At 32.5% G+C, this 14,150-nt stretch overlaps 2 protein-coding genes across 3 annotated transcripts; one reads left to right on the top strand and one right to left on the bottom strand.

The window, feature by feature from the left end:
• The first annotated feature begins 7,771 nt into the window (after positions 1–7,771).
• Positions 7,772–10,237, top strand: LOC141682823 (WAT1-related protein At5g07050-like). Of its 2 annotated transcripts, XM_074487515.1 has the most exons (8): positions 7,772–8,041; positions 8,169–8,429; positions 8,534–8,596; positions 8,670–8,786; positions 8,912–9,143; positions 9,279–9,437; positions 9,532–9,683; positions 9,789–10,237. In XM_074487515.1, exons 2-8 carry the CDS (start codon positions 8,224–8,226, stop codon positions 9,925–9,927), a joined length of 1,068 nt encoding a protein of 355 aa, XP_074343616.1. In that variant the 5' UTR covers positions 7,772–8,041; positions 8,169–8,223; the 3' UTR covers positions 9,928–10,237. The 2 variants fall into 2 exon arrangements, with proteins under 2 accessions (XP_074343616.1, XP_074343615.1); XM_074487514.1 differs by having other exon boundaries at positions 7,772–8,429.
• Positions 10,238–13,754: 3,517 nt separating this feature from the next.
• Positions 13,755–14,150, bottom strand: LOC141685969 (ethylene-responsive transcription factor ERF098-like). Its single transcript, XM_074491038.1, has one exon. The coding sequence runs from the start codon at positions 14,148–14,150 to the stop codon at positions 13,755–13,757; it is 396 nt and encodes a 131-aa protein (XP_074347139.1).

The following is a 14,150-nucleotide window of genomic DNA, read 5'->3' as shown; positions in this document are numbered from 1 at the left end:
TATGTTTTGTGTATTGGATAAATGTGGCTTACGAGTTGAAATTGAGAAGTATTAAATCTTTATCTATCATGATAACTTATTCTGACTATGCAATTTAATTTAAAAAAGATGAATATTATTTTTTCTAAAGATAAATAAGCATATTAATTTGGTTATCATTTGGGGAAGGATACCTCAGACTAATCTCAGGTTCCCCATAGATTTTATCATAGCAAGTAATACAGAAGCCACTTAAAAGAACATAAAAAAGATAATTTCTGGTATTCACATAACAATTATTGAAATTATGAGATGGAGAGAGCAACTAGTTTCTTTAAGCCTAGTTACATTGGAAGAACAAACGGATAGATAAATAGATATAAAAGAGGCAAGAGCTAGAATTATATCTAGATAAAACTGTTTTTGTGAAGTTCTATTTTAAAAAATTGACTTGGGAGAGAACGTAGTGCTCCATTGTAGTAGCATATTTCTAGTATATTCTAAAATTGCAAGTAAGCCAGGTAATTGGAACGGCTACGACTGCATTATATACATTTTAATTACAAGGCGATACCTGAGTCAGTAGACACAACAGCTACTTATTAGCTTTCGAGGCCAATGGCAGCAGAATTTGGTAGGCCGGTGGGGATTTACAAAAGGTTCAAGCCACACCTCCTTATGGTGCTGGCTCAGTTGGGCTACACATTCTTATATTTGATTACTGAAGCTTCTTTTGCTCATGGAATGAATCCTCATGTTTACATTACCTATCGACATGTTGTAGCTGCTTTATTTATTTTACCTTTTGCCTATTTTCTTGAACGGTAATAAAGACAGCTCATTTTTGGAGCAGTCATTTGCTCGTTTTCTTGAACAGTAAAAAAGACAGCCCATATTAATTTGGTCTAGTTCTCTGCTCTGTTTTTCTGCAGAAATATAAGGCCCAAGTTGACACTTATTTTATTAATGGAAATATTTGTGCTTTCTCTTCTAGGGTAAGAATCACTGCCTCGCTGGTATCACAATATCTATTTAATTAACTATTTTTAGTGACCAATTAAATTTTTACAGGGTGAGCCTGACCCTGAACATGTATTTTGCAAGCTTAAACTACACCTCCCCCACATTCCTGGCATCAATAGTGAACATTATAGCTTCCCTGACTTTTGTTATGGCCGTTGTACTAAGGTAATTACAACTGAAAATCTAAAAAAGAACAAGAACACCAATCGAGTGCATTATTATGAGGTTTTACTTGTTCTTCTATTTTCTTTTCCTTTGCTTATGAGGTTAAGTACCGTGATGAGAAATTCTAGCTTTATGCAGATTAGAGGTAGTTAATCTCAGGGACCTTCGGGGGTTAGCCAAAGTTCTTGGAACCTTGATTTCTCTGGCTGGTGTGATGACCATGACATTGTATAAGGGATCCACACTAAGAAATTTAGGGCATCCTTTAATCTATTTTAAAAGAATTACATCAGAACAAGAAGATTGGTTGAAAGGTTCAATTTTGACAGTAAGTAGCTGCATCACATGGTCTATATGGTACATTATGCAGGTATTTAGCTTCACTTTACATCTGTACATGGGGTTGCGAGTGTCCATACGTATAACACTACAAGTACATTTAATTGCGGTGATTCAAACTACAGGCATATACTCTAAAAAGGTATCCAGCACAATTGTCACTGACAGCATGGATGAATTTTGTTGGAGCAGCACAATCAGCTGCCTTCACTATAATTGTGACACACAAACCAGCTGATTGGACCATTGGTGTCAACATTGACTTATGGTCAACCTTATATGCTGTAAATGATAGCTTCAGCATAGGTTTCAGATTTAGTATCAGAATTCTTCAGTGTGATTCATAACTAATATCTGAAGTATTTTTGCAACAGGGAGTAGTGGTATCTGGTTTAATAATATACATCCAACTTTGGTGCATGGAAGAAAAAGGGCCGGTCTTTGTAACAATGTTTAATCCCCTCTCCACAATCATAGTCGCAGTTGTAGCATACTTTGCACTCGACGAAAAGCTTTACATGGGCAGGTACATCTCAAACGTGCATTTTATATGGAGTAAAACAATATATTATTCTGGTTGAGACTCCTATATATAGTTATACGGATCTATAAATTTGTCTTTCTTTCTTTGTGCAGCATTGTAGGGTCAGTTGTGGTCATTATTGGTTTATATTTGCTTCTGTGGGGAAAAGAAGCTGATCAGAAGATGCAGGTTATCGCCAAGGGCAAACCTGATATTATTTATGAAGGCGATGAAAATTGCCTCAGAGGTGGAGAGCTCAATTCAGCTATGAAAGAAGAAGCGTAAATAAATTATTCATCAGCTAACAGATATGATAGGCATCAATTATTAGATCAATTCATTGCGCAAGGACAAATTTCTTTTTGCTAGCTCTCCACCTATACTGTTACTGAATTTGTATCTGAACAATTATTAAGCGACAAAATCATTTCCATTTTGCAAGTAGAGTAAGAACATCTAGTGCTCCACTTTTTTGATTTTATGTTCAACACTTAAATGAGGAACACTTTAAAATATGGTCATACAAATGAACATGTCGAATTATCATTGTTTAGGTTTGGGATACTAAAGACTTATCAATTGTATGGATCCCTTCTATAAGTAAGTAGTAGTAGTAGTGTAGTACAGACATTCTGTACAAAATTGTCTGTGGTTCATAATTAGATTACGTAAAAGTTTGGTTATAACTATAAGATTAATTGATATCTAGTTATAAATGTTTTTTGGTGGGAGAAAATAGTTGTTAGTTGTTATAATAAGACACTGAAACGATGCAATGAGCTGTCGTTGCAGTAATCTGTTTTTTGCTGATCATTCATTTAGTTTCGAGGGTATGATTATTATATTGATATCACTGGTATCAGAGCATTGATCCAGAAGTAGCTAGCTGTAAGATATGCAAATTGATGTAATAATCAACATATTTTCTCTTCTTACAGCCTATGTTCAGTGTTTTATTCCGGAAATCAGTTTCGTAAAGTTATTAATATTTAAGCGAACACACCCTTAACTATGGACTAAAACATGCTACAAAAACCTCAGTTTGTTAAGGTCTATGCTTAGCAACATTTAGATGTACTCACGTACCTTCTCTAAGTATGAGTGTATGACACATAAGGTTCCAAACTGATATTCCAGCTAACTGTCATTAAAAAAACAAGTTAATTGTCGTGAATTGCTAATGCGTTCTAAATGTAGCTTAAAAGTCAAATTAGCAGTACTAGCTCTATTACCCGTGCAAGGCACGGGCTAACTCTATTTTGATAAAAATTATTGGTGATTTTCCTGTACTCATTTAAGATATTTGTGTGTTACTAATACGATACTTTGTGGTTCAAGTTAGAACAATTAATGCGGCAATGAATATATTTGAATTTATAAGTTTGTGTTACTAATACGATACTTTGTGGTTCAAGTTAGAACAATTAATGCGGCAATGAATATACTTGAATTTATAAGTTAATCACCTGATAATAAGCTGACTAAGTAGATCTTTTACAATAATCAATAATAGTGGAGTGTTGTTTGATCGACCTTCTTATAACGTTTCTCAAATAACATGACGTTGTTTTAGTGAACGATATACAACGATTGGTATAGCCTGAAACCGTTTTGTTAAGATAGATAATCAATTGTTAATCATCTAATAATGAGTTGAGTAAGTAGATGTATTTCATTAGTCAGTAGTATTGGAGTGTTGTTTGACGATCAACATTCTTACTATATTTCTCAAAGAACTTAGTGTTGTTTCCGTGTAAGACACACAAAGCTGGTTGTAGTTTGAAAACATTGTAGTAACAGAGATTACATATTGATAATCACCTAAAAAACACTTGATTAATTAGATGATTTACAATGATCAGTAGTGCTAAACTATTGTTACATCCAACCTTCTTACAATGCTTTTTAAAGACATTGTTGGTGTCTTACCGAATCTCAGATAATGATTACGTACCGTTGTTTGATATAGGTTTAGACAGCATCTTAATATTCAACAGTATTTGAGAGTCTCAGATAACGGGTATAAATCGTTGTTACATCCTATTTTCCTTGTAGTATTATATTATATCGCAAATGTAGATTTTAGAGTGTAGCATTATAAATGAAAATAATTCTTTACTATTAAGTCAGTGATTTTTTTTCTATGGAGGCTATTAAACTACGAAGGTTGAAACATAAAATAGTATGATTAATAAAGTATAGTTCACTAGTAATATATTATCGAAAAAGTATTATTTAATGTGTGAATGTCTATGATTAAATTTGTTAATAAAATTCTATATAAATTAAAAAATGATCATAATCATATTGTTGTGCACGAGTATAAAGTTAGTATATTGAAATTAGTTAATCACTCAAATCTCTATGATTAATAAATTATTACTTATTATTATTATCAAAAAATTATATATTTAATGTATGCATGTCTAATTCTAAATTTGATTTTAACATTCTATGTAAATTAAAAAAATAATTATAATAATATTGGCGTACATGAAGTAAGTATATTGAAATGTGCTAATTATCCAAATCTTGAATCATTTTATTTTATATAAATATGAAAAAAAATTGATAATAGAATTTTATGTAAATTACAAAAATAATTATAATCATGTTGTCATTTCAAGAGATTCATTATTTTTTTTATGTTTCCGTCATATTACACTATTAGCAATAGTGACTGATTCCCCGTGCAATTCATGGGCATACTCTACAGACTACAACACATATAATATGATTCTGAGTATAAGTGATTCCAGGATTATACATTCATAAATATTATTTAATGTTCACATTTTTGCAAAAATTACTGGTTGATAGAAAAAGATCATTAACTCTTATTATAAGATTGTGATTAAATTTACATACGTTTAGACATAAAAAATAATCTCCTTCAATTCTTTAATTTTAAATCTATTTTTTTATGATCTCCTCTTGTTGATGACTAAAAGAAAACTGAGTTGGTTTTATATCGCCCAACCCGTGAATTTTTTACTCCCGTCGGGATAAACATAACTATTTGGTTATAATATAATACATATATAAATTATACGTTAGTTTTAATGACAAAAAATTGATCAACTATAAATTTGAATTAAACTTAATATATCGAAACCGGTTAATTAGTCAAGTCTCGAATTATTTAATTTTATATAAGTACTAAAATAAATGGTAAATTTAATATAGGTTGAGACACCCAATATAAATAAATAGTCATCTAGTTCAATAGTTAATGTTATTAAAAAGTAAATAAATGAACATATAACTAAGTTGGTTGATGTTAGTAATTTAAACGTATATATATTGGGTTTAATTCCCAATGACAACAATAATTCTAAATAATTATCTGAATTCGGGCGTAAAATTGTAATTTCGAAACAAAAGTAAATTATCATCTAGCTCAATAATTAATGTTATTAAAAAATAAAAAAGTGAACATCTAGATAATGTTGTTAGTAGTAATCCCGTTGTAACCCACACAAGTTGATATATCAACATGAGTTAATCACCCAAATCTTTAATCATTTATCTTATATTAATTTAAAAATAAATATTAAGTTAAATATAGGCTGAGCACAACAAATTTTTTTACTAAAATATAATAATAATTCCGCTGTAGCCCATGGGTATAAAATTTGTATATCAAAATGAGCTAGTTACCCATATCTCGAATTATTTTGTTTTATATGACTATTATATTTAATATTAAATTATATATAGGTCGCACACAACAAATAATATTAATAATCCCGCTATAACTTACATGTATAAATTTATAAATATTAAGTTAAATATAGGCTGAGCACAACAATTTTGTTTACTAAAATATAATAATAATTCCGCTGTAACTCATGGGTATAAAATTTGTATATCAAAATGAGCTAGTTACCCATATCTCAAATTATTTTGTTTTATATGACTATTACATATAATATTAAAGTATATATAGGCCGAACACAACAAATAATATTTATAATCCCGCTATAATTTACATGTATAAAGTTAGTATATCAACAAAAGTTAATCATATTAATCTAAAACATTGCATCTTTCAATACTAAATAAATATTAGATTAAATATAAGTCCAGTTACACATGATTATACTAAGTTGTTTCTCTATTTTATCAAGTGAGTCTTTAGCTTAATTGGTTAAGGCCTCTAATTTCATGGCAGAGGTCTTGGTTTTGAAATTCTTTGATAACATTAAATTTATATAACTTAAAAATAAACTGGGGTAAAATAGTAATTTCACATGAATAAAATGTTTCCCCAAAATTTGATGTTTAATATATATACTAGCCTATGACCCGTGCCATGCACGGGCTAATTATAATATTTGTAATTTTATTATTTTATAAAAAATAAATTATAAATACAATAATTATATATTATTCAAATTAATGAAATTAAAATATTTACGTATAATTTTGTATGTATTATATTACTGAAGAATTCAAAATTTAGATAGTTAAAATCTTAAAAAGTCCTGCTATAATTTTGTATGTAAATTATATTATTTTGTTATATTATAATTTGAATTACTAAAATTAATTTTGGAAGTGTTTGATTTAACAAAAGAGGTAAAAAAGAAGTTGAGTGCAGATTAGAAATTATGTTGAATAATGATTAATAGAGTTTGTAGTTATATTGAATACATGATTTAATTTTTTAAATTATATTATACTATTTATTTAAAATTTATTTTGGAAGGTGTTAACATGCAGAAATGTCTTAACCAACCGACCAAATGAAACAGCTTATAATAGATATTATATATAGATTTAGAACCAATTCAGCAGAACAGTGTAACAAATTGCATTGACAAAACTCACTTGAAAGTTGTAGAGATGATTTTGAAAATGTAAGAGCTATTATGTATGATATAGAATAAATCCATATTTGATGTAAATCTGCTCCAGATAGTCATCCCCTGAGTTACCTCCACATTTGGCTAGTTATATTAGGTGAATATGTACATACATATTGAAGGGGAAAGATTTAGAATAAAGTCTGCGGACAAGACCTTTCTGAATAGTTGTAGTGTACAACATTGTCTCAGTGGAAAACGTCCCTCAATTTTCGTTATGGCAAACCAGATATCAAACATGTAGGTGATGAAAATTCCTTCACAGGTGGAAACCTTGCAAGAAAAGAACCTTTATTTAAATAATGTTCTACTGGCTAGCAGATGATATGGAACTTAATGCAGAATTGGAGTGACTATAAATCAAGATAATGTAAAAGGAAAAAGGTACCACTAAACTTGAAATAATGAAGCATACTATATATAAAGTAATGTAAAGTAAAAGGGGGTTAAGATGCTACTACATTCTTGCCTACAAAACACAACATAAGTTCTCAAGTTCGTTAAACTGATAAGAAAATGTTTTCTGGAAAGCCGGAGGCTTCACTGACCTGGAGTTGTGGTTCCATGATCAAACAAGATTACAGCACCATCTGTCCGGTTTTGAAATGGTGTTTCATGTAAAAGTGACCACAGTAGGGTTTAACAAACGATTTTTATAACATATCAAGCCGTAGTAAAATGACAGATGTACGTTAATAAGTGAAGTATTGCTTGGATGAGTGAGTATCGATGCAGCACCTTACTACAGGTGCTAAGTGGGCTGAATATAATGCGCACTAATTAAGGGAAAAAGTTTGATCACTCATTATGCTAATAAACAAACTATAAAAACAAGGCAGTGCATATTAGCCCAAGCAAAGTAGAATGATAGGTTTCTAATATTGAAAGAAATAAGAAAAAAGCAGCGTTCGCTTTAGTTCTTTCTATAACTGTTTTTCATCTGTTTTCAGTTCTCTGTTTAAGGGTGTACGGGAATTGTCAGAAAAATTATGTATGAATTTTAAGATATTGTAGCACATTCTCACAAAGTCAGATGTAAAATTGTATTTTACAAGATTGAGTTAGGGGAGAACGCCTCTCTTTATGATAACATTACTATGTTTCCAAGAGCTCTTAGGTATATTCTGATGTGCAAGTGAGCCAGGTAACTAACTGTAATTAATACAACTGGAATATATATATATATATGTCACTAAGAACATGATGCCAGCAACATGAAATAGGAATTACAGAGAATACGATACTTCTATCAACTATCTTTTTGTATTTAGAGAGGAGCATTTGTCGCACGATCCAGATAATTAGTTAGCATATCAACAGAGGCTAATGGCAGGAGAAGTTAGTAGGTTGATGGGAATTTATAAGAGGTTTAAGCCACACCTCCTCATGGTGTTGGCTCAGTTGGGCTACACATTCTTATATCTGATCACTGAAGCTTCCTTTGCTCATGGAATGAATCCTCATGTTTACATTACATATCGGCATATTGTAGCTGGTTTTGTTGTTTTTCCTTTTGCCTATTTTCTTGAACGGTAAATCCCTTTTTTAATGCCTACTAGATTATGGCAGTGGTCATTTCACCATTGATCTGAAGGAGATCAATTTGATGCCAAATGTTTCTTTCTTTGTACTGCAGGAAAACAAGGCCCAAGCTGACATTACTTTTATTTCTGGAGATTTTTGTGCTTTCTCTTCTAGGGTAAGAATTGCCTGCATACTTGTATAACATTTCAATTTAATTGATTACCAGTGACCAATAAATATATGTACAGGGTGAGCTTGACGCTGAACATGTATTTTGCGAGCTTGAATTACACCTCTCCTACATTCCTGGCATCAGTAGTTAACACAATAGCTTCCCTGACTTTTGTTCTGGCGGTTGTACTGAGGTCATTCCAGTTTACAACATTAATTTTAAGAAAAAATTTGAAGAATAACCAGCAGCATGATTAGAAATTTATTACTTTTGAACATTTCTTATTACAATTGGGGTGACAATTCAAGCTTGGTGCAGGTTAGAGGAAGTTGACCTGCGGAAACTTAGAGGGCTAGCCAAAGTTCTCGGGACCTTGATTTCATTGGCTGGTGTAATGACCATGACATTGTACAAGGGATCCGTTCTGAGAAATATAGGGCATCCTCTAATCCATTTTAATAGAAGTACAGCAGCACAGGAGGAATGGTTAAAAGGCTCAATTTTAACCATAAGTAGCTGTGTCACCTGGTCTATTTGGTACATTATGCAGGTTTTTTGCTTCACTTACAGAAATATTTACATGTGTGTACGATTACGTGGTGTCTGTTGTGTGTGTGTGTTTCTATGAGACTATGAATAGTATGAAAGCTGTAGGGTAAATTTAATTCGTCAATTCAACTTGCAGGCATATACGCTGAAAAGATATCCAGCACAATTATCACTGACAACATGGATGAATTTTGTTGGAGCAGCACAATCAGCCGCCTTCACTGTAATTGTAGCTCACAAACCAGCTGACTGGACTGTTGGTTTCAACATCGACCTATGGTCCATCTTATATGCCGTAAATTTTCTACCTTTAGATAAAATAATTTATATTAAGTAACTTTGTTTGGTTAGTTTCAGAAACAATTTCTGGAGTTGTTTCCTTGCAACAGGGGATAGTGGTATCTGGTTTAATAGTTTACATTCAACTATGGTGCACTGAGGAAAAAGGGCCTGTATTTGTGACAATGTTTAATCCCCTCTCCACAATATTAGTTGCAGTACAATCATATTTTGCCCTAGGAGAAAAACTATACATGGGAAGGTAATATTAAATACACATAATGTATGGGAACAAATTGTTTTATTCTGGTTGTACCATGCACACATTTTTATAAGGATAGATAACGTCGTTCATTTGTTTGTGTAGCATTATAGGGGCAGTGATTGTGATTATTGGTTTATACATGCTACTCTGGGGAAAAGAGGCTGATCAGAAAGTGCAGGTTATCCCAAAGTGCAGACCAGATATTATATATGAAAGTGATGAATATTTTCCCAGAGATTAAAAGCTCGCTTTGGCCATGAAAGAAGAACCTTAAGCCCAATATTGTTCAACTAGCTAGCTGAGGAGGACATGAATACAATTATTAGATTGATTCTTGTTCTTACCAAGAGGAAGATCCTAAATATTCACATTTGATTGTAATTTAAGAAAAACAAATTGTGATGATATCATCTGCCTCAATTTTTCTTTCATAATGGAAATTTGTATTCCATCTAAATCTTGTGATGCATTTAAAGAAACTCCAAGAGTTACTGCAAGGACCTGTTGCCTTGAAAGTTCTCCCCTTATATATATGTTTATAATTATATGTTTACTTGTCCAAAAAAAGAAAAATCATTGTCATTTGCAGAAGAATAAGAATCAGATACTCCACCATTAACAACCATCATCTAGTGCTCCACTCCTTAAACGTTTTCGTCGTTTGGCAAATGAAGACGTGGAACTTCCAATGTTGGGGTTTGGCTACTGAATTTAATCGATAGGTAAGGATCCATCGGATTAACACTACATATTCAATAGCTATTATTACTCAGCAGTTGATAGAAATTCAAATATGAAATTTTAAATTAAAACAGTTGGAAAATTTCGGAATTCCATTACAACTAATGTACTTAGGCAGTAACAGTATCTATCAGCTGCTAGAGTTAGTTGTTACAGAAATTGATGTCATGACTTTTAATTGAAGCTATATATTCTCTCCTCTTTCTCATCTATTCCCTCATCTCTTTATAATCGGGAGTGGTCTGGCTACATCGAGCAAAACTTGCGCCTAGGGCGCCTATCAGGCTACCTCAAAAATTTCAACTCCTTTAAGTAAATATATTTGAATTTGCATGATATAGGTATGTTAGTATCCCATAAACTGATTTTGAATATAATCCTGAAATTTCAGGACGGGCCCTGTTTTTATTTCATTTCTGTTTGGGACTTCATTTCTTCTTTGCATTTTGTTTATAGATCATCAATTTTTTGTCCGTTTATTGCTTCTCTGCCTTTTGTACTTCTTTTCTAAATTATTAAACATCTTTCAGCTATTCCCATAGTTACAGTATTCTGGAATGGTTGATGCTCCTTAAATTTCAAGTTCTTTCAATTGTTTTGCGTAAGTAATTAACATGGGTAATTGTTTCAATTCAGAGTTTGCAAGAATGTGTTATATTTCGAGTCAAATTTACATGTGTAAACATATAATCTTCAAATTAAGTACTCATCCTCTGTCCGGAAACTAAACCCTCAGACAGTTGGACCGGCTTAGCAATATTTGTAGTGGGATCTATCAATCTATGTATTTTTTATAGTTGTGATATTTCTATCAATATATGCAGTTTTATAGGACCTCTAAATTTTCGCAGTTTTAGAGTACCTCTTACTAATAGTTAATCAAAATCTAGCACGTCATTATGTTTTATATTTTCATTTGTCTACATTTTTATTGTTATGATACTTTTAAGGGGGTCTCAAACTAAACCGGATATAATCAACTACAGAAAATATACGATGAACTATTGACGGATCTGATAGAATTAGTATAGAATGTTATGTCAACTCGCTGGTGATCTTGATTTTGTTTCTGTCGAAATTACTAACTCTTCCAGACAATGTAAGTAGATTGGCAGAAGATTCTTAGTGATATTGATACCTTTGTGCAACTTGTAGTTACAAATTGCAGCATGGATTTCAATCAAGATTTGATTCACAGTGAAAAGTCTGAAACCAGACCTCCTTTATTCTTTATTTATCTTCAGATTCTAAACTAATTCTGTAGTACATTGATCCTGGCTTAACTTTTAGAGCAATCTCTACAAAGTTGTTATGCTAATAACTTGCTATCAGTTGCTCAATTGTCTGTTCATACCTGACTAACTTCGCCATCAGCACATCGTAGTGACCAGAAACTTAATAAATATAATATAAAATGAATCCTTTCTTGACAATTATATAGAAATGAAGTAGAGTTAAGTACAACAGAAACATTGAGTCATTAGAGAGAGCCGGAGGGGTTATCATAAATTGTTGGAAAATGTGGGTTGTAGTCCCACATTGTCAAGTTAATTTGAGGCATAATTTGAGTGAACGAATGTTGTGTGCGTGTAACGAGTGACCGTTGGAATGCGTTCTCCTCCGAGAGAGCTTTCCGAGGTATTTTGAATCACTCAAAATGACTAAAAGATGGATGAGATATGATCATCCAAAGTTGGTCTCTTAGTAGTGGAAAATTGTGGAAGAAAAGAAAGTCCCACATTGATTTTGCAAAGAAGCATACATAACTTTATATAGCAAAACAGTTTTGTACTATTTAATTTTGTTATTTATGTATTGCTCCAACTCCTACGTGGGGATGCAAATTATGGGCTTGCGAAGCTTTCGAGCGTGTGCGACGTGCGGAACCGAATAATCACGGACATTAGGCTTAGGTTTATTCACTCAATTCGAAACCCTGCCTTCTCTCTCTATTCCGGTTAGAAAGTTATATGACCGGACTCGAGAACGTCTCATTCATATCTTTCTTCTTCATTTTCGCAGTTTACTGTTATTCGCGCGCACACACACTTATATTGTTTTTATTATTGGCACATTGTGATAACATAAATAACCCTCTCTGTCCCAGAATAAACGTCTTGATATGCTAAATTTGGTGAACATAAAGGTCGTCAGTCAATTTGCTTGCAAAAAATTAAATCAATGAGCATAACAGTTTATGAAATACAAACATGATTTGATATTAATTTGATTCGCCCTTCAACTTGCTATTACCATTCTTCAACTTTTCTGGGGCGCATATGGGGTTAGTGGGTACTGAACCCAAGTAGCAATCCATTCCTACCTCAGCGGGGAATTTAAATCGCAATTTTGATTTGTGTTGATGTCAACTCAATGTTGTCATCTCCTACAGGATAAATGACCCCTAGATGTCATGAGACGACATCAAGCAGACGTCAACATACGTAGCAGCAAGTTAACAAAAATTTAACCAATTGCTCTATGCTATGGACAGGTGTTTTCTGGGTGAGAAGTAGCCAAGTCCAGAGTAGAGCGCTCAATATACTTGTTACAAATTGAAATCTTGCTGAAAATATAGCTGTTTATTACAATCACTCCTATTCTTCAGAAAAGTAAAGAGATTCATTTTTCAAATATTCTTCATATATAAAAATATAGCTCTTGCTGAGAATAATTGTATTTTTCACATTGGTAACTAACCAATTTCTAACATTCTGAACATTCACATACTTAAATCTTTAAAGAATGGGGTATTAAGTGATATAAATAATACACAATCAGATTATGTTCAATGCATAGTTAGGCTATGAGATTCACTGCTCCTGACTTTAGCGCTGTTTTCTTTTAGAGGCTGTCTGCCTGGTCTTGACTTTCAAGGACAGACCCCATGGGTTCTGCTGCTTTCAAGCAGAGAAGTGCACTAAAATCATCAGATTTCCAGGCCTTCTGGACTACTAATACTATGTAATCTCATGTTACAAATACATATAAGTTTCAAAATGACGTACTTAAACTTCATTTGCATTAGGTTTAGTTCCTAATACGGCTTCTACGCCTACTGTTTTGCTACTTGATGCTGAGCTATATATATAGTTCCGTGCATGAAATAGTACTGAGAAGTCCAATGCAAATTCAGGCAAATGGCCAATATTTTATTTCTTTATAGAAGCTACAAAATATATGTTATACCAACCAAATATTCTGCATGATATAGAACATGGTCATTTCATCAAAGTGCAATTTTGCGGAATGAAAATGCCATAAATTTTTAAACAAGATATATAATTTTTTTCGTCACCATTTCTTAGACTTGCTCTCTTCTGCTCCCTACTCAAGAAGCTCGTCTAGAACACTATCATCCAAATATTCAAACTCGATAATTTGCTTCCCATCAGAAACAGAGGAAGAAGGTAACATTGTCGAATTTGGTTTTGGTGGGGGAGGATAAAGATAGTTTGGCAATTTTGAATAATATTCCCTGGGGAAATTTAGGACAGCTAGATGACCCTTTAGATTAAATGCAGCTTTATCATAAGCTCTAGCTGCTTCCTCGGCTGTATCAAATGTTCCCAGCCACGTCCGTTGTCTGTTCTGTGACGAATCGCGTATTTCTGCTGCATACTTCCCCCAAGGCCGCCTTCGTACTCCCCTGTACCGTACTTCCTCTGATCCTGTGACTCCCTTGTTTTCTTGCACATTCTTTCCCTTTGAAGAACCTTCCAT

The sequence above is a fragment of the Apium graveolens genome, chromosome 9, assembly GCF_009905375.1.
Source record: "Apium graveolens cultivar Ventura chromosome 9, ASM990537v1, whole genome shotgun sequence".
NCBI classification, from domain to species: Eukaryota; Viridiplantae; Streptophyta; class Magnoliopsida; order Apiales; family Apiaceae; genus Apium; species Apium graveolens.
This window is presented reverse-complemented; position numbering and strand designations above follow the sequence as displayed.